Genomic DNA, 21,234 nt, shown 5'->3' on the forward strand with positions numbered 1-21,234 from the left:
CTAGAAAGTTAAATCCTGTGTAACTATCAACTATATAGATTTTTCCGACAACATAATTCACAAACAACTGTAGTTTAAATAATGCAATTATTTCTATTTTTGACAATAGCCTTTACAAGTGGTTTTTATTGTATCTGTCAGCTTAATAGAGCACTCCAGAAACAATGCTTCTACAGTGCTTTCTTCTGATATACGGCATTCTCTAGATTTTTTTTTTAAATCTTCAAATATTGCAACAGCTCTTTGTTTTAATTATCTTTTTGACTTTAGAATGTGATTTTGTCAAAAGATAATACGTGGCCTTGAATTGGCAATCTCTGAAGGATTGATGGCCATCCTCGTTTCCATGACATCTCGAGCCATAACTATTAATAGACTAGTGAGCCGGTAAACACAGTCCTAATTACAGCTAAACGTAATTATAATTAGTGCTGTATGGCCATTCAAACTGAAATATGACACTTGGAAGAATATTTATATTTTAATTGAGAACACTTTTTATCTCTTAATAGTCAAGGATCCACAATTTGGCAACGATGCTAGTCCCTCTAGTCTTCGTACTATAAACCTTATGATGTGTGTCTTCATGCTGCTGGAGTTAATTTACTGCAATTTGTCCTGTTGGGAAGTGTTTGGGATTTCACGGATGCTTTTAGATTTCACCAAAGGCGGTGGCCAGTATAGGTCATGTGGAAAGGATCGCACCTCTACCACGCGTTCTTCAATAGCTGTACAGTCATGTAGACGTTCAACTAAAGGTCAGGTCTAAATATCCAAATGTCAGGAAGTAGTCAGCAATTACCTGTGCGTTTGAGTCCCAGCCACTGAATGGGATGTATTATCATTTCGGCTGAAGCGTTTGTTATTTGAGAAGAGCCATCAATCCCCCATCTCACCCCATTTTTCCAGCAAGGAGATATCTTTCACTGTTTATAGTTAAGGGCGCTGATGCTGGGCCCTCCCCACCATAGAACCTTTTAGTGTCTTCACTACTTCAGCTCAAAAGGTGAGTGCAGCTGTGCCAGGATGTGTTCACTCGAGCTCAGGACGCTGTCACTGTCCCCCTGCTTATTGTTTGGGGTTGGAAGATGCTTTTTAATGCTCTACCTCATAGGCTGGATATGTAATAACTTCTCATTACATATTTTCAGCTCCTAAATACTCTACAGTACACCTTTAGAAATCAAGGCATGCTATCCCTTTATTCAAATTCACAAAGTAAAATTGAAGAAAATAAAATCCCTACTCTGCAGATGCGTTTGTCTAACTTTCATCAATACACACACACACATATCATGTGAAAGGTTGCAATAAACTCAGCACCTGATGAAGGAACCTGTAAGATATTGGGAAAAACTATTTCAAAGGAGACTTCAAAGAACATGCACAGAGACACAATTAGCGACGCTGACATGAATTTGATCAGAGATGCCAAAGTCATCTGTCGCCACTGGGCCATCATGGATGGTGTCTCTTCCATACAAATTTCCCCGTGTTTCTGTGGTCAGGGATCACCTCCTCTGCTATCAGGTTTCTACCACTTTCTGAGTAGTAACCTTGCTCAAGGACAATGAAAGGCACAGACCGCTACCCCATCCTTTAAGCACAAAGAGTGTGCTAGACATTGAGAGGATAACTAGCATTTTTTTTTTTTTTTTGCCCAGGGCAACTTCAAATGTGTTCCTGACAATAACACTTACAAATTAATTATTTCCTTTAAATAATTTCTTTCTAGTAAAATAATCCAAGTAAAATCATCACCATTTTCGGTGTATTACTGTACTCTGTAATTTGTTAGTTCTCTAAAATTTTGATACCTTACTTAATGAAAGTATCTACATTTTGAAAATGCACATAGTTACATAAAACACAGATTTCTGTCTTATTCTGAATGGTCACTGTACATTTTCTTAGATTCTAGTTTAAATAGTTTCTTTTTAATAATCAATTCTTTCCATTAACAAAAATGTATGAATGCAATTTCCTGGTTATTTTGATAAAGTGATGATTAGTTCACAGGCATTTGTGTGATAGTATAAAGTTGACCCCGAAAAGAATTCTCTTGACTTGCATTCAAGATGGTAATAGGTTCTTTTCGATCTTGCTGAAAATGACTCCAAATCAGCTTGTGACTCATTGAAAATATGGGATCATATCCAAATGACCACTTAAATATATCCTTTAAAGTGTAATAAATAACTAGTTTTATAAAATAATTTATAAAACATTTTAATATGAGATCATCTTATTGTATCTGGGGACACATACTTAGTCTCTGAGCACAAGAGAATGATCTTTTTTTTCTTTGCCAGATACATACAGGATCTGAACTGAAGACAGAGGCTGCACACCCATCTCCTGTATAATCCAAAATCAAAACATTAACATGCTCCCAACCCTCTTTCATATTTATTGGGTCCGGCTGTTTGATTACTGACCTGGAGAACCCCGAAGTGTGTAGCTAAAGGAAGATTGTTTGTGTGTGTGTGTGTGTGTGTGTGTGCGCGCGTGCTGCCAGTTAAGACAGAGGTGCCTATATATAGGTCTTCCAGGGGCCCTGAGGTCAGGATGTTATGAAGCTCATTTTTGTTCTTTGCATCCCAGGCAAAGATCCCCTTTCTGTATTTCACTCTCCGTTCTTTGCCATCTCTGGAACTTGGGAGAAATCAAGCGAAAGGTGGTGGTGTGCTCAGGGAAACTGACGTGACACCCGCTGGTAGCTGGCTGTTGCCGGTCACCCTGAGAGCACACATGGGCAGGTGGCGCTGCGTGAACTACATCTCGGCAGACCCGGAATGATGGGCCGGCTGGTTGACCTGTGATTCGAGGGGTAGGGCGGGGAAGAGTTCTTGTTTTCTCTTTTGGGGGCAAGGAAAAAATCTACTTCTTAAAGAGGTAATTATTGAATGATTTGTGTATGTGTCTAGCATTGGGGGGGGGATGTCTAACAGTAGGAAATGTGATCGATTTCCCAATGGATGCTCCAGGTTCCTTGAGCAGAGGCAGGATTGAGCTGAGGCTGATAGTCTAGAAGAGCACGTGGGTCAGGTAGCCAGGTCTCAAGCCAATTCTTGAGCCAACAGCAAAATATCTGGGAGGCTCACAAAAGTTTACAAATACAGGTCATCTCAGGTTTCTTACATTGTTCTCTCTACTTCAGTTCCCATTATGAAATTTTCTTCAATTAAAAAAAAAACGTTTTTTTATTTTTTTTTCAATTTTCATTTATTTATGATAGAGAGAGAGAGAGAGAGGCAGAGACATAAGCAGAGGGATAAGCAGGCTCCATGCACCGGGATGCCCGATGTGGGATTCGATCTCGGGTCTCCAGGATCGCGCCCTGGGCCAAAGGCAGGCGCCAAACCGCTGTGCCACCCAGGGATCCCACGTTTTTCTTTTAAAAAACACCCATCAGTATGTTAAGATTAAAAGTTACCTCCAACCTATGAGATCCTTCCAGATATAGAACAATACAGTGAGGTTATTTTTAAAGATGCATCACACTAAACAGAGGGCCCTGGTTTATGGGACCACACAGCCGCCCCGCACAATGGCAAACCACTCCCTGATGATATAATGACTCCTGGACATAAATTCAGAGGTGAGGCCAACATCTCTGGAGAATTATAAGTCAACTCTAAACAATATTTAGTTTTCTCCTACATGAAAATTTGATAGTATTTTCCTCCAACTTCATATATATATTTCTCTGTTTTCCATTTAAACACACACACACACACACACACACAGACACACACACTTGTACATGAATATGGACATAATGCAGCTTAATTTGATTCACTGTTCAAAATCTTTCCGCTAGTTATAAGCATAGCGGCTGCCTCTCGGGAAGAGATAAAATGCCAAGACCCACACCTGTGCACACCTTTCATGGCTTGCATTCATACACGGTCTTACTCCTTGTTTTGACCTAATGACAGCACACGTCATGGCAAGCCAAGATTTCAACAAGTTAAAAATTCTTCACAACAACAAAAAAAAAGAACTGTAAGTAGGACTGTACGGATAGTTGCAAATAATCATTCCCTACTTTTAAACACTATTCTGACACGTCAATTTTATTTATATCTAACCCCCGGAGAATGGCGCTTTCCCTCTGAAAGTGTGCTGGTGGGTGGGTTCCGGCCTTACCTTGGTAGACAGCTTTAAATCCGGGGGAAGCAATGCTGTCATCAGACTGCAGATGAAGCCACATCTGGTTGCTCATGCTCACAATCAGGTCAGGGACGCTGGACCCAGTGAGTCTGCACAGAAGAGAAGCATTAAAACCATTATGGAAGCGCCAAATATCGCTACTTTTACCTTGAATTCTTGCAGCTTCAACAAACAAGTATAGGTGTGTACCTGAAGATCCTCCCTCAAAGAATCAATAGCCATTTTTGGTTTATATTTAAGTCTCACTATTACAGGCATTTTACAGTAATTATTCTCTCCTATGGTTGAAAATGTCTATCTTTGATTTTTAAAACTGACTTCGGGTGACCAACCATCCTATTTGTCTGGAACTGAAGGGCTTCCCCATACCCTTAATACTGAATCCAGAACAGCTGGTAACCCCCGTGTGGAGGAGAGACAGATCTTAGGGCTGTCTGGTTGTACACATCACACCATCAACATGAATAACATCACACTATCAATACCTCTACGCTGAGAAATGTTCTGGTTCATTCACAAAATGCTTAGATTTTCTAGTTTGAAATTATCATGTACCTTTGCCACCGTATCTCTTCTAGAAATACATGATAGGATGGAATATTCTTCAGCACTAAAAGGAAATGAGCTGATTTGTTCAAGCCTTGAAAAGAAACTTAAAAAGCTACACATTGGGACACCCGGGTGGCTCAGTGGTTGAACGTCTGCCTTCAGCCCAGGGCATGACCCCGGGGTCCTGGGATCGAGTCCCACATCAGGCTCCCTGTGAGGAGCCTGCTTCTCCCTCTGCCTGTGTCTCTGCCTCTCTCTCTCTCTCTCCCTGTGTGTCTCTCATGGATAAATAAATAAAATATTTAGAGAATAAAAATAAATAAATAAAAAATAAAAAGCTACACACTGTGTGATTACAACTCTATGACTTTCTGGAAAAGGCAAAACTATGGAGTCAGCAAAAAGATCGAGGTTGCCCAGGGTAGGAAGAGGGAGGAAGTGGTGGCATACAGGGGAGTATTAGGGCAGTGGGACTACCCTATATGTTACTATAATGGTCAACACGTGTCTTTGTGTGTTTGTCCAAACCCACACAGTGCAAAGCAGTATAAGTGAATCCCAATATAAACCATGAATTTGGGGTGACAGTGGTGGGCCAATGTGGCTACATTAATTGTAGCAAATGTACCCACTGGTGGGGAATGTCCATAGTGGGAAAAGCTGTGTGTAATGGGACAGGGGGTACATGAAACATATCTGTGCCTTCTTCTTAATTGTGCTATGAAACTAAAGTAGTTCATACACACACAGAAACACACACACACACACACAAAACCCAAAGCAGCCATACATTGGAGAGTATCGACAAGAACCGCACGCACAGCTGAAACACATTTGGCAAGTTTCCTGAACTTTCCCTCTGCATATCAATGTCCAGGTCACACCAAATGGAAGTTTCAATGAAGCATTCATTGCGTGTTAATAAAACAGTCACATAGTGGCTGCTGTCAGCCGGTGCAAAGAAACACTAAATCCATTGACTGAACTCAACATGCTGACAAAAAAAGCATGTTGAAATAGAAAAAAGGGTAAGAAAAAAGAATCAATTCAACCAAAATAAATGTCTCTAATCAAATAGGAAGCTTTGCTTTCAGCGAAGTACTTTGGGGAATATGAACACATGATTCGTCCCATCAATCTTATCATTTATCTATCAATCCAACGCTCTCACCTTGGGCGGTACAGAAAACCTGCTTCTTCAAAGGAAGATGGACAATCCTCATTACATGGGAAGTAACTCATGCAATGTTATGCACCAGTCAGGAAAAAAAAAAAAAAAAGAAAGAAAGAAAGAAAACCCAGAATTTCAGTGAATAATGTGCAGTCACTAAAAATATATTTTTTTGAAAATTGTTCTTTGTTAGAGAGATTATTCTTTTACATGTGGTGTTTTATTTGCTTGTTTGGTTTGAAGAGACTTTTTTCTCTTCCTTATGCATCCCTCTTACTGAAATGTGACATATCAAAAAGTGCACAGAGCATAAATGTCTAGCATAGATGTCTGTTTACTTTGACTCGTGTCTATAAAGCCACAACATTTTTCTTCTTTTCCTTCATCCTTACCAGGAGTATCTTCTCTTGACCTTTTACTTTCAAGTTACTCTGTGTGCATGCCTTGCATGTTTGTCTCTTGTAAGCACCATATAATCGATTTGTATTATTTTCACTTATTTTATTTATACTATTTTATCTAACCAGAGAATGTCAGCTTTTATTTAGAATATACTTTCATGATGAATTAGAGTTCATTTCCCCTGGTTTTCCTTTTTTCATTGGTTAGTTATCTTTCACTTAACCCTCTTCATAGCTTTTCTTCCCCCAACATTTCAAATATGTTATTCTGCTTTTTTCTTTTGTTTATATTAAGAAACACTCTATCAGTCTTACATTTGCTCTTATGAAAATATTTTTCTGCTTATGGTGATTTTAAGCTATTTCCTTGTCCTTTTTTGGCAGCAGATTCATTGTAATGTGCCATGTGAGGTTTTCTTTGTATTATCCTGACTGGCTTATGAGATTTCATGAAATTCTTCCTGTGGGACACCTGGGAGGCTCAGTCGGTTGACTGTCTCTTCTGCTCAGGTCGTGATCCCAGAGTCCTGGGATGGAGCCCCATGTCAGGCTCCCTACTCAGAGCCTGCTTCTCCCTCTCCCTCTGCCCGACACTCTCCCTGCTAGTGTGCACTCTCTCTCTCAAATAAATAAATACAAATCTTTTAAAAATATATTAAAAAAAGAAACTCTTCCTTCATGTCTATGGTCAATACTCGAAAGTTCTTCATGATAATGTTTTCAAATATTGGTTGATATCCTATTTTCTTGGACTCTTTCTCCTGAACTCCAAGGATATCCTATTTTCTTGGACTCTTTCTCCTGAACTCCAAGGATACAAATAATTTCTGTGCATTTTTTTCCCTGAAGCAGTTAGAATAGTTTTCACTGAACTATCTTCCAGTTCAAGCCACATCAGTTGAGTTAATTATACCAGATATTGTATTTTTAAGTTCTTAAACCTCCATTTGATTTGTCTTTATAGATTACAGTTTTCTGGTAAATTTCTTGATTATTTCATTTATTTTCTTAAACGTAGGAATGGTAGTTAATTATTAGAGTTCCTGAGTGATAAGTGCAATGTCTGGGTATCTTGTTCTTTTTGTGTTCTCTCTCTCTTGGGTTGAAGTCATTGAGTACTGTTTCTGGACATTTCAGGTAATTTTTGACTGAATGCCAGACATTGTGTATGAGCCATCTAGAAGTTCTGTATGCTATTACCTTGCTTTGAGATTATTTAATTTTTTTTCTGACAGTAGGGTGACCACCTTGACCCATTCAGTCATTGGAATGATCCACAGCTGCATTCCAGGTACGTGGTCTCCCCAGTGCTTATCCCTTCTTATATCGCAATGCAGAGAATACGATATTTACTAGATCTCCTCCTTGAAAAAAATAGGTCCTGGACACCTACCTTTTTCTTCTTAGCCCTGAAAATCCCAAAAGTTCTGCTGAGCTTTGTAGACCTATAGCAACAAAGTTTTGCTTTGGTTCTTTTCTTCTAATCCCAGAAAGTTAGGCGTAGGCAAATACATCAAGAACCAAAGCCAAGCAAATGCCATGCTTGCACCCTTGTAATTCCCATTTCCTTGATATCTTGGCACTTCACGTCTTCAGTGCTTTGATAGCCCAATTCGGGGGTCCCACATCCCGTGTCTCCCAAAACTATATTCTCGGAGTCACAGATATCTGTTTGCCAGGATGCCTTAAATTGAGAATCAGAAAATGCCCCCCCGGGGGAAATGATTTAGGAAATGTGAGATTCATCAAAATGTTTAGCTGCTCTTCTTTGATTTCTATCTTCTAAAACCCCGTCCACCTTATATCACTCTCCTACGCCTTGAAAGATCTGCCTATTATTTATTATACTCTGCTTTCATAACTATTCTCTTTTTTTAAAAAAAAATATTTTATTTATTTATTCATGAGAGACAGAAAAAGAAAGAGGCAGAGACACAGGCAGAGGGGGAATCAGGCTCCCTGCAGGGGCCCGATGCGGGACTGGATCCCGGACCCCAGGGTCACACCCAAAGTCAAAGGCAGACACTCAACCGCTGAGCCACCCAGGCATCCCATAACTATTCTCAGTTAGAGGGTATGTCTGATATTTTTTGAGGAAGGAGAGATTCCAGTTGCTCATTTTCCCTCTGGTTTCTTTATTTTCCTTTCTTATTTCTCTCAGATAATGTTCTCTAGACTATGTGAATATACAAAGGGACGCCTGGTCTTATTCATAGGCATTATAAACAGCTACCTGTTGCATCTTTGGTTAAATTCATTGTTTTGAGTTGGCACCTGGCTGGCTCAGTTGGATACTACTCTTGATTTCAGGGTTGTGAGTTTGAGCCTCATATTAGGTATAGAGATTACTTAAAAATAAAATCCTTTAAAATGGCACTGTTTGGGTAAGAAAATGAAGAGAAAAGGACAAGTATCATTTTGTCATTAAGTTTATATAAATGTGGGACACCTGGGTGGCTCAGCTGTTGAGCATCTGCCTTCAGCTCAGGTCATGATCCCGGGGTCCTGGGACCGAGTCCCACGTCGGGCTCCCCACAGGGAGCCTGCTTCTCCCTCTGCCTGTGTCTCTGCCTCTCTCTCTGCGTCTCATGAATAAATAAATAAAAACTTTAAAAAAAGTTTATATAAACAAAAAAAGAAAGTATTATAACCACTGATTTTTCTTACACACTAATATATATTAGCTTTTGAGTTACATGTAGGATAAGTGGAAGACAGTGCTCTTTTCCTCCCTTTTAATTTCTTCTTTTTTATTGAAGTATGTTTGACATGCAGTGTTAGTCTCAGGTGTACAACATTGTGACTCAACAATTCTGCCTACTATGCAGTGCTTACCATGGTGTCACCGTCTGTCGCCATGCAGCACTATTACAATTGTGTTGACTATATACCCTCTATGCCATTATTGTTTCCATGTCTTATTTATTTTACAACTGGAGGTTTCTGCCTCTTAATCCTCTTCTTGTATTTCATCCACCCCTAGTCATCTGGGGTGGCACCCCCAATTTGTTCTCTGGATTTATGAGACTGTTTCTGGTTTTGTGTTTGTTATTTTATTATTATTATATTTAGATTCCACATATAACTGAAATCATATGGTATTTATCTTTCTCTGACTTATTTCACTTAGTATAATATACTTTATGTCCATGCATTCCGGCCATGGTGTTGCCAATGGCAAAATTACATGCTTTATTAATGGCTGAGGAATGTGTGAGTGTGTGTGTGTGTGTCTGCATACACACCCCATCTTTTTGGCAATTAGCAACACTGCACAGAGGTGGAGTCAGCATCCTTCTGATCTACATTCCCCATGTCCACTCTCTACACACGTGCTCTACTGCCTTGATATTGAGATTCACGACATTAGCCAACGCCACCCCACTGCTCATCACTGTCATCTCCTTCTGCAGCCCACTGGCTGATTGACATCTTTACCTGTGGGTGTTAAGAGTGTCCACATGGATAATTCTAGCAAACGAGTCACAGTTCCTTGATCCTTTCAACTCCAGTGACCTGACCAGACCCTCCATTTAAGCTGTGAGATGCTGGTCATATCTTATACTTCACTACTCTATAATAAAAATCCTAGGCTCTAACCACTCTGTCTGACCACCAGTGTCTTTAAACTGTCATGTGCTTGCAGTCCACTGAAACCCACACTTCAAATACCTGGGGCCTCTATTATTGCTTTCATCATATTTTGCATGCCCTGGATATTTGACATGCTCTGGACAATGTGGCTGATACTCTGTGACACTCCCTCAGCCATTCCCCCACAGCGCTCTTGATATCCTTAGCATCTGCTCCACAACCTGACAAAACCCGCTTAGGATCAACCCATCTTCCTGGAAGTTGATGAATAATGTTGACTTACACCCATATAGACCTACATTCTCCAGATCCCTACCAGCCACGCGACATAGGCTCTTTCCTCAGGCCACACTCCGCGTATTTCCCCTTCCCATTCCACTAGCTGTTGTCCCAGACTATCATCATGTTTCTCAAGCACCTTCCCAATCCCATTTCCCTTTTCTCTGCAGATAACTTTATTTGTAAATATAGGAGGAAGAACATTTAGGCAATCAAGTATGAACTGCCTGCCCCTCCTGATCCCACCCACCACCTCGTCACTAGAAGTAGAGACAGGTAGTGCCTCCTCTTGCCTTCCCTCCCTTGCCATCCCATTCATCAGCAAGTCCTACTAATCACACCACTTCCTTCTCTCTGTCTCCACTTCCGTTGTTTGAGTGCTGATTGTCCCCGGCCAGCAACACAGGAGCAGCCTCCTAACAGCCTCCTGGGTCTAGAATCTCTTCCCTTCTAGGCACTGGATTTAATTTTAAATTGTCAAAAGCTGAACTATCATGTAGAAAGTGTTCACACCTTGAAAAGATCTATGTGGCCATATTCAGTACTTTAGAAATACCTCTGGCGCATATGTTTGAATTTCTTGTAGTTCTGTACTAGCTGTTATTGTATTTCTATGTCAGTCTGTTGATTCACATAAAATTGAATAAGCAGGTGTACTGCTACACTTCCCACAAAGTTCATTCAATCAAAAGTCAGATTAGGATGGTCTGTATTTCTCTTTAGAATTTAAGCCTGCTTCAGTGAGGGTGACAAAACATGAGAGACCCCTAACTCTGGGAACTGAACAAGGGGTAGTGGTAGCGGAGGTGGTAGGGGGGTTGGGGTGACTGGGTGAAGGGCACTGAGGGGGGTATTTGGCGGGATGAGCACTGGGTGTTATGCTATATGTTGGAAAATTGAAATCCAATAATAAATAATAAAAAAAGAATTTAAGCCTGCTACTTTTTAAACTGGTTTATATATGAACAGAATTGCAAGATGGCATTCACAATTATTTTTTAATATTTTAAGATTCTTTAATTTTTAAAAAATTACTTGAAAAAATTTATAAGTATTTTTGTGTTGGATTTGTAATCTTAAAATTATTGTACTATTATTTAAAATAAAGGAAAATAGTTCCCTTCTTATCTTTTTTTCATGTTTCGGGGGCAATTTTTTTTTCTGGCACTGACAAATGAGTTTTTGGAAACAAAGAGCAAATGTTATTGCTATCCTTTGCAACTGCTTATCTGTTTAAAACAGAATTTAAAAAAAATTATCAGTACCTTAAAAATAAGATAGATGTTTGTTTTGATAAAATACTTTAGCAGTCATCCTAACACTACATTTTAATCATTTTCTTTAAGACACCTTTATTTTTTCCTAAATTTTCTTTAGAGTATATAATGTCTTGGTTTAAACTTAAAAACAAAATTATTCTAATTAAACACTAGGTAATTTGATTTACTTGTTAGAAAACTACAAAATATTCTTTTGGAAAAAAAAATCATATTGGAGACCCTGGGCTTTCTCTTGCCTTCCATCTCTCCATTGGAATTTCCAACTTGTTCCATACATAAGATGTTGAGCTATATTGACCTTTGTAACCATTCTCCAAAAATACTGACATTCCTCAACCTCCAAGCTTTTGGCAAACACTGAAGTCACTCCCTAGGATGCCCATTCTTCTTGGATGGCAAATCAGAATTCTGATAGATCTGAGGGTTCTCACTAGCCATTTCTTAACTCCTAGACAATGTAAGAATTTCTTTTTTTTTTTTCTCTCTAGGCCACTATAGAATTCTGCATATACCTCATTTAAGACAAACACATTAAAACACCTACTTCAACATCTGTCAGCTATTGAATTCTGAACTTCCTTGAGTGTAAGCTTACATCGTGGTCTTTTGACCCCAGACTCTGGCATATAACATCCAGAATTTTTGGAATAAATACATAAATGAAAAAATAAATTAACCCTCATTAAAATTTATTAAATACCCACATGTTAATTTTTTTTAAGGATTTGATTTATTTATTCATGAGGGACACAGACAGACAGGTAGAGAAGCAGGCTCCCTGCGGGGAGACCAATGTGGGACTCCATCCCAGGACCCTGTGGTCACGACCTGAGCCAAAGGCAGACACTCAACCACTGAGCCACCCAGGTGCCCCTACAAGTTAAAATTTTATAGGAATATTTCCAAATGATGATTTAAATCTTTATTGTACCTTTCCATGCCAAGGACTTGGCACTTGGGGTCCTGTTATAGTTCTGTCATTAATTCACCCCTAATTTAAGCTAAATTATTTTATCTCTATGTCAACTTCATATATCAAATATTTATATTGTATATTAAAGTAATTGTTGACATCGAAAAATTCTGTGACTTTTTGATAAATTTCAGAGAGGGTTTGGCTGATTCACATTCAGTGGTTTGATGTATCTGTTGCAGTCAGTATCCATGTTGAATAGACATAACCAGTATTTATGACAATAATTTCCGATTATATTAAATGATTTTGCCAACGTGAAGTAAATGACTTTTGATTATGTATTTGTTCCTTTCCTACAAACAAGACACATTGCATTGATAAAAATGTCAATTCTTTCACATGAAAATAGGTTAGGGTCCGTCCTTCCTTCCTTCCTTCCTTCTTTCCTTCCTTCCATCCTACCTCTTTCTCTTTGTTTCATCTTTTTTTTTTCTTTCTTTCTTTTTTCGGGGGATTAAGGTTCTTAAAACCATAATTGCACCCATATGACACAGTGACTCTATGATTTTTTGGTAGCTAATAATATTATAGTCTATAGAAGAGTGCTCTCATTTCTGAACAGATCTTCTCTTTGGCCCTTGTTAAAAGATTCAACAGTTCTGTCCCTAAATACATGAAATATGTCTGCTAGAAAGGATGGCTGAACCAACCATGATAACGTCCACTCAATGTAATGCTTCTGTTAATCCCCATGTTGTCACATATGTGGATAGTTTGCCCTTGTTCTGCTGAGTATAACTCCCCTGTGTGAGTATGCCACAGTATATTTGTCTATTCTCCTTCGATGGGCATCCACGTGGTTTATAGGTCTTTTGCAGTTAGGAATAGAGTTCGTGTACACATTAGCGTAGGGTACATTTTATTTCCCTAAGATAAACAGCTAGGAGTGGGATTGCTGGATCTTATGATAAATGTATGCTAAGTTCACAGGGAGCTGCCTGCCTGTTTCCCAGGGTGGATGTACCACATTACATTCCCCTTTGTGTTATCAGAAACTACTATTTGTGACATTCTCAAAAAGACAAAACTGTGGTAATGGAGAACACATCAGCTGTCCAGGGTTCAGGGTGGGAGGAGGTGTGGCTACAAAGGGCTGGCAGTTTTGGGGATAAGGGAATCACTCTGTACCCTGATTCTGGTGGTGGTTAAACACATCTGTTCATGTGCTGATTCTTGTAGATCTGTACATCAACAGCTTCTATTTTACTGTATTTTGATTTAAAAAATTATTTGTTCAAACCTGGAGATATATATATATATAACCCAACAGTGAGCATGCCACAGAGCTGTCAAAATATGAAATTAATATAACAGAAGCCCTGAAGTAAGTTATTCCTATTTTCATCTGGTAGGTGTCTAAAAGGAAAACGGTGTGCTAAACCTTTAATGTATTCATTTTAATTGTAAATTGGGCAATTGAAACGCACCAGGTACCATGTCTACTTACATGATATACACCAGCACAGAGAGCCGGGACAAGCGGAGAGAAACAGGACTCTGACTTCCAAATCAAGCTGACTCTGAGAAACAAGTCAGGGCTGTGGCTTTATAGAATGATCACCACATTATAATGTACTATGTTAAACCTGGATGTAATCTGCGCTTATGCTAAGGCCATCATGATTTCCCCAGTTGGCATCTACATGAGACTGACTCATGCACAGGTTTCACTGTGCTGTGGCCAACTTTGTTCGCCATGCAGGAAGTCACTCCAGCCAGGCAGCGCAGAAGATGATGTGCATTACCTAAGTCATCTGCAACTTACACTTCAAATTCCAGAAGCAGAGTCTAAACCATAAAATCTTTCTACATGGAACTATAGATAAAATATTAATCCAAATTTTGATATTGAACATCAAAACATTTATTAAGGCCCAGACTAAATTTATTTTATAGGTTTCCACTTTTGAGGGCAGCCCAGACAATTTAAAGCTATATCAACTACCAATTCAGACTTGGAGACACTTTTTTCTACTTTATTCCCTGCTAGGCACAGGCATAAACCCTGGGAGCAGCACCAGAGATAACCAGAAGGTGGGTCTAAAGGGAAGGAGAGGAAGGAAAGCTGGTTTGGGACTCAGGACCAGAGAAACAGTGTACCACCAGGTGTCTTGCTCCCTCAAAGAGAAGACCAACCAGACTGATGTTTTCCAAGCCCTGACCAGGCAACAAGGGGTTCCAAATAAGCTCATCGTTCTCTGGAATGCAAATGATATCCCTCTAAGAACATCAGGAAGCAAGGTAGATGGTAAGCAGTGAGGTAGCTATTAGGACAAAGGGCCCTAACAATGCTAAGTGTCCCAGGAAAGCCTTCCCTTCCCCATGGATCACGGGTTCCCTTTTCTGAGGAAAGTTACCAAGATGCATAGAACCTGCAAGGAAGACCCAGCCACACCAGTGACCTGATCGAGGAAGAGTTTGGTCTCTGCACATGGGGTACACCAGGTACGATGGGGACAGAGGCACTGGTAGGGGGAATTCCACCAACCTCTCCCCCCTCACCCCACCCAGAAACATCCTGATCCATGTAAGGATGAGGACAAGAGCCAGTGGCACCAGATCAACCAAGCTGACCAAGACAACACCTTAAAGTCTCTGGTAATTAACTGTCATTGAAACCCAGGCCCACACAGTTGGCAAAGACCTATCTGCTGAGCCTACTCAGGGACACTGGCTGCTATAATGAGGGATTTATATGGTATCAGTGTATTCTAACATGATAGACAAAATATCCAGCATACAATGGCATACAATCATCCTACTAAGAGATAAGAAATCAAAATTTGAATGAGAAAAGACAACCAACTGACAACACCTGAAATGAAGCAGGTGTTGCAATCATCTGACAAGGGTTTTAAAACAGCCATCATTAAATGCTTCACAACAGTCATTTACAAATTCTCTGCAAGCAGATGAAAAAAAATGTATCAGGGAAAAAATGGAAATTATAAAGAAAGAACCAGATGGAAATTATAGGACTAAAAAATACAACATAAATTAAAATAAAAATCGCTAGAAGACAGATGGCAGAGATGTGTAATAATATCAATGAATTTGAGAGCACATGAATAGAATTCTCCTACACTGAACAAAAGTGAACAAAGCCTCCAGGACCTGGGACACAGAAAGAAAAGGGCCAACCTTTGTACCATCAGTGTCCCAGAAGTAGAGCAAGACCATGGAGTGAAGGGTATTTGAGACACATAAACTTAGAGTTCTGAGAAACTCAGTGACCCTCAAACAGGATAAATCCAAACAGAAGTATGACAAGACACATCTAACTCAATGTTTGAAAACTGGAGACAAAGAACAAAATCTGGAAGACGGCCAGAGAGAGAGGAATCATTATTTACTCAAAATTGCCCATTTGAATGTCAGTGAATCTTCTGACACTGGAGATCACAAGAAAGTGTCACAACATTTTTTAAGTTTTGAAAAAGAAGAATTACCAACCATAAATTCTATATCCAGTGAATGTATTCTTCAGAAATAAATGGATTAAAAAAATGTCAGACAAAGAATTTGCTGTTAGTAGAACCAACCTTAATGAATGGTTACTTGAAGTTCTTCAAAAAGAAAATAAATGGTAACAGGAAGATCCTGAAACATCAAGAAGAGAGGAGGAACACAGGACAAGTAAGAAAATACAGGAATATAAAGTATACTATTCTTTCATACTGAGTTCTATAAATCATATTTAATGATAGAAAAATTGTAACAGTTCCTGATACTCCAGATAACATTTAAATGTTGGAAAGCTAAAGGCATCTAAACAGAATTGAGGTTATATGGCCAAGTGGCAAACATTGATATCATTGCAATAGGATGAACGATACCATACTAATGCACATCGTAATCCATAGCACCTGTGTATGGAATTTTATACGGCAATGACTTCCACAAATGTGCTTAAGGTAGGCATCTCAAGGTGGAGGGATCCTGGATTACCAAGGTGAGCTCTATGTGCCATCCCAAGTGTCCTTATAAGAGGGATTCAGGGGGAGGTTTCAGACAGAGAAGAAAGTTGTGTGAACTTGGAGGCAGAGAGGGAAGTGATAGGGCCACAGGCTAAGAAATGCTAGCAGTCATCAAAAACTGGAAGAACCTAGGAAAATATTTTCTCCCAGAGCCTCTGGAGGGAGTGTGGTCCTGCTGGCACCTTGATTTTGGTTGAGTGAAACTGATTTCGGACTTATGGCCTCCAGAACCATAAGAATATACATTTTTGTTTTAGCTCACCACGTCTGTCACCATCTGCTACAGCAGTATAGGAAACTCATATATCTGTAGACTGTTACACATCACAAATGTATATTATAATACCTAATACCTAGAGCAATCATTTTGAAAACCATGGAATCCCTAAAAAAAAAAAAAAAAAAAGTTAAAGTAACCCACAGGAAGTTAAGATAAAGGATAAGGAGGGAGGGAGAGAGAGAGAGAGAGAGAGAAAGAGAGAGAATGAAAGAAACAGAAGAACCAGAACCAGAGGAAATTAGTAGAAAACAAATAATAAAATGTCATATGCAAACAATAACATATCAGAAATAATAAATGTAAATGGTCTAATACATCAAAAGACAAAGGCTGAGTGGATAAAATCATGACCCTAATACATGCTGTTCAAAAAAAAAAAAAAAAACACACTTCAAAGTCAAGGACATAGGTAATTTGAAAGTAGAAGTGGAAGAGATATACCATGCAAATATTAATAACAAAGAAGTAAGAGCAGCAACATTAACATCTGATAAAGTTATACTTGAGAACAACAACAAACAAAATTTAGGGTGCCTGGTGGCTCAGTCAGTTATGAGTCTGACTCTTGATTTTGGCTCAGGTCATGATTGATCAAGCCCCGTGTTGGGCTCTGTGATTAGTGTGGAGGCTGCTTAAAAGTCTGCCTCCAGGTTGTGTGCATTCTTGTGCTCTAAAAAATACAAAGTAAAATGAAATGAGATAAAATAAAAATAAACCAAAAAAATCTACAAAGAGGGATATTATACAATGATGAAATGATTGATCCACCAAGAAGATACACAAATTATAAATGGGCACATGACAAAGATCAAAACATCAAAATCCATGAAACGAAACTGATAAAGCTGAGAGAAGAAATAAATCCACAGGATAGTTGAGCACTTTAACAGCATTGGTTTAGCAACTAGACAGAAAATAAGCAGGGTTATATAAGATCTGAAAAGTACAATTAATCAACAGATTCTAACTGGTATGCAGGACACTGCACCCAGCAGCAGCAGAACACACTTGCTTCATAAGGTCCTATGGAGCATTCACCAAGGTAGGCCATTTTCTGGGTCAGACAATGGACCACAACACTTTCATTTTTTTAAAAGATTTTATTTATTTATTCATGAGACACAGAGAAACAGAGAGGCAGAGACACAGGCAGAGGGAGAAACAGGCTGCCTATAGGGAGCCTGATGTGGGACTCAATCCCAGGACCCGAGGATCACGCCCTGAGTCAAAGGCAGACGCTCAATCACTGAGCCACCCAGATGTTCCTAGACGATGGACCACAACACATTTAAAGAAATTGAAATAGTACTGAATGTATTCTCTGACCACAATATAATTGAAATAGAATTTCTTAACAAAAAGGCAACAGAAAAAATTGTAAACACATGAAAATTAAACAACTCATATCCACAATCCAAAGAGAAAGTCTCAAGTGAAACAGACGAAGAATAAATGGACTCAAAGGGAGAACAAAATATATTTTAAAATATGCAGGATACAGCTAAAACAGTGCAAACAAGACAATTTATAGTACTAAAATAACTACACTACATGGGGGAAAAAGGAATTAAATAATTATCTAAGTTCCAACCTCAAGAAACTACAAGAAGTAAAGCAAAATAAACCCAGAGGAACTGGAAAAGAGTATGATAAACATCAGAAGTCAATAAAATTGTAAAAAAAAAAAAAAAGGAAAAAAGAAAACAAAAGCTATATCTTTAAAAATCAATGTAATTGATAAGTTTCTAAAAAGACGGAGGGAGGGGAGAAGAGAAGAGAAGAGAAGAGAAGAGAAGAGAAGAGAAGAGAAGAGGAGAGGAGAGGAGAGGAGAGGAGAGGAGAGGAGAGAAGAGAGAGAAGAGAAGAAGAGAAGAGAAGAGAAGAGAAGAGAAGAGAAGAGAAGAGAAGAGAAGAGAAGAGAAGAGAAGAGAAGGGACATTACTAATATTAGGAATAAAATAGATGTTATTACAGATTCACCAGTCACTAAAAAGAGCATAAGAAAATATCATGAACAACTTTAGACTCAGAAATTTGACGAGTTATTAAATTGAACCAATTCTTTGAAAACTACAAACTATCAAATTCAACCAAGATGAAATAGATAATCCAAATAGTCCTATGACCATTACAGAAATTGATGCTGCTATTAGGAAGCTCCCCAAAAAGAAATTTTCAGACCCAAACAGTTCCACTAGAGAATTCTACCAATCTTTTATAGAAGAATTAGCATACAGTTTTTATAACCTCTTCTGGAAAATAACAGAAGAGAGAATATTTTTCAACTCATTAAATGAGACCAATGTTCATCTGATGTTAAAATCAGAGAAAGACAATGGAAAGAAGGAAAGAAGGGAGGGGAAAGGGAAGTGAAAGAAGGAAGGAAGAAGCTACAGACCAATATGTCTCATCAACCTAGATACACAAATCCTCAATAAAATGCTGGAAAATTTAACCCAATAACGTGCAACAAGAATTATTCTCCACTACAAAGTGGAATTAATTCCAGGCATGCAAGGCTGGTTCAATATTCAGAAGTCAACTAATGTAATCCACGATATGAACTAGCTAACAAAGGACAATTTTATCTTCACATCAATTGACACATAAAAAAGTATTTGATAAATGGCAAGAATAATTATATTCATGAACTGGAAGACTCAATTCTCTCCCAATTCTTTAACAGATGTAATTCCTCTTATAATCCAACCAAGAACTTATAGATATATACAAAGTTATTCTAAAATTTATATAGAATAGCATAGGCACTAAAACAGCGAAAATAGCTAACTACCTAAGAAAAGCATACTCCTTAAATGTGATACTAAAAACACAAGTTATGGAAAGTTCATAAATTAGACCTCACCAAAATTACAAATTTCTGACCTATGAAGATTTATATGAACAAGGTAAAAATACAAGTAACAGACTGAGGGGAAATATTTGCAAAACACATATTATATAAAGGACTATTATCTAGAATATACAAATAACTTTTTTGAGAGAGAGACAGAGATAGAGAGAGAAAGAGCAAGAGTGTGAGTGGGGAGGGGAGGTGCAGATGGAGAAAGACAATCCCAAGTATGTTTTTGGGATTGATCCTACTGAGCTCAGAGTCTGAGTGCAGAGCTCACAGGTCATGACCTGAGCCAAAACCAAAAGTCAGACACTTAACTGAGTGCCTGAGCCACTCAATGAGCACCCCAAGAATTTACAAATAATTCTTTAAAAATAATGTTAAATAATCCAATCAGAAAATAAGAAAGACGTAACGACCGTTTACCAAACAGGATGTACAGATGGAAAAAAAAAAAAGAAAAAGAAAAAGAAAAACGCTCAGCATCATTTGGAAGTTTCTTATAAAACAAAACATGGAACTAACACACAACCCGTGATACCAGTGCTGGGGATCTATCTGGGACAGATGGAAACGCGCTCACACTAAAACTTGTGCGGAAATTATAGTCAATTTGGAAGCAATGGAAGATGCCCTGCAGTGGTAGAGGTTAAACACACAGTGGCACCTCCATTTCCTGGAATTTGAGTCAGTCAAGAAAAGGACAGAAATATCCCTCGATTATTTTTCCCTACCCAGGGAATGTGGCCAAGAGAAAAAAAGACCATCACAAAAGTCATACACCGTGATTCCACGTAAACACTACTCTTGCAATGATGCAATTTTCAAGATGGACTTCAGAGTGGCTTTAAGGGTCAGGGAGGACTGGGGGGGGAGAGGGAGACAGATGTGATGACAAAAGGCAAATGAGTGAGATTTGTGAGATGGGGACTGCTTGTGTCCTGACCGGTGGTGGATACAGGAACTGAACGCAGAGTTTAACACACACACACACACACACACACACACACACACACAAATAGAAGCAAGGCCGGGATAGTCTAAGATGGATGAGTTGGTATCAGGGTCAATATCCTGGTTGTGATGTTTGGTCATAGATCAAAAAAGGGAACAGTTCTCACTTTGTGTTACCATCTTAGGTTCGGCTATCCATTGAGCAGTCTCCTGCCTTCAGGACCCTAAGTTAGAGCTCTGCTTGTTTTCATGTAGCAAATGGGAAGAAGATCTTCATCACAAGATCGCCAAGAGACAAGGCAGGTACAAATAGGTCCAGTAAAAGACAGTTCAACCCCCCTGCCTCCTTCCTTCCTCCTTTCTAGTACATTCCATTTCCAAAGATGACTCAGAACCCTCTCTAGCCCTGCATGGTTCATGACATTAAAGCAGAAATAATAGCCATAGTAGCATAATACTGTCTTCTAGTTGCATTATACTTCTAATGCTTTTAAACCATTTTTTAAAATTATTATTAACTATTCCATTTCACACTTCCAGCAATCCTTTGAGGCTGAAAGGTGTAAGACGGGGAGCCAGGCTTCTTGCACTGTAAATGGATGTCCTGTATTGTTTTAAGTGCCCTATACCCCCAGAAGAGAATAACTTCGCTTCTGAGTTAATTTAATGTCAAAAACCCACAATATAAACGTGAAATGCTTTTGACTGATGATTCACAGAAAAGAGACCCTTAGCTCTTC

The 21,234-nt window shown here is 38.8% G+C and overlaps 1 protein-coding gene across 1 annotated transcript in view; it reads right to left on the bottom strand.

The window, feature by feature from the left end:
• The window catches only part of CSMD1 (CUB and Sushi multiple domains 1), a 1,871,580-nt gene that overhangs the window by 413,508 nt on the left and 1,436,838 nt on the right, over positions 1-21,234 (bottom strand). The window contains 1 exon segment of the mRNA XM_072775779.1: positions 4,153-4,265. Within this exon segment, the coding sequence (XP_072631880.1) occupies positions 4,153-4,265 (113 nt within the window).

Source organism: Canis lupus, chromosome 15 (assembly GCF_048164855.1).
Source record: "Canis lupus baileyi chromosome 15, mCanLup2.hap1, whole genome shotgun sequence".
In the NCBI taxonomy this organism is placed as follows: domain Eukaryota; kingdom Metazoa; phylum Chordata; class Mammalia; order Carnivora; family Canidae; genus Canis; species Canis lupus.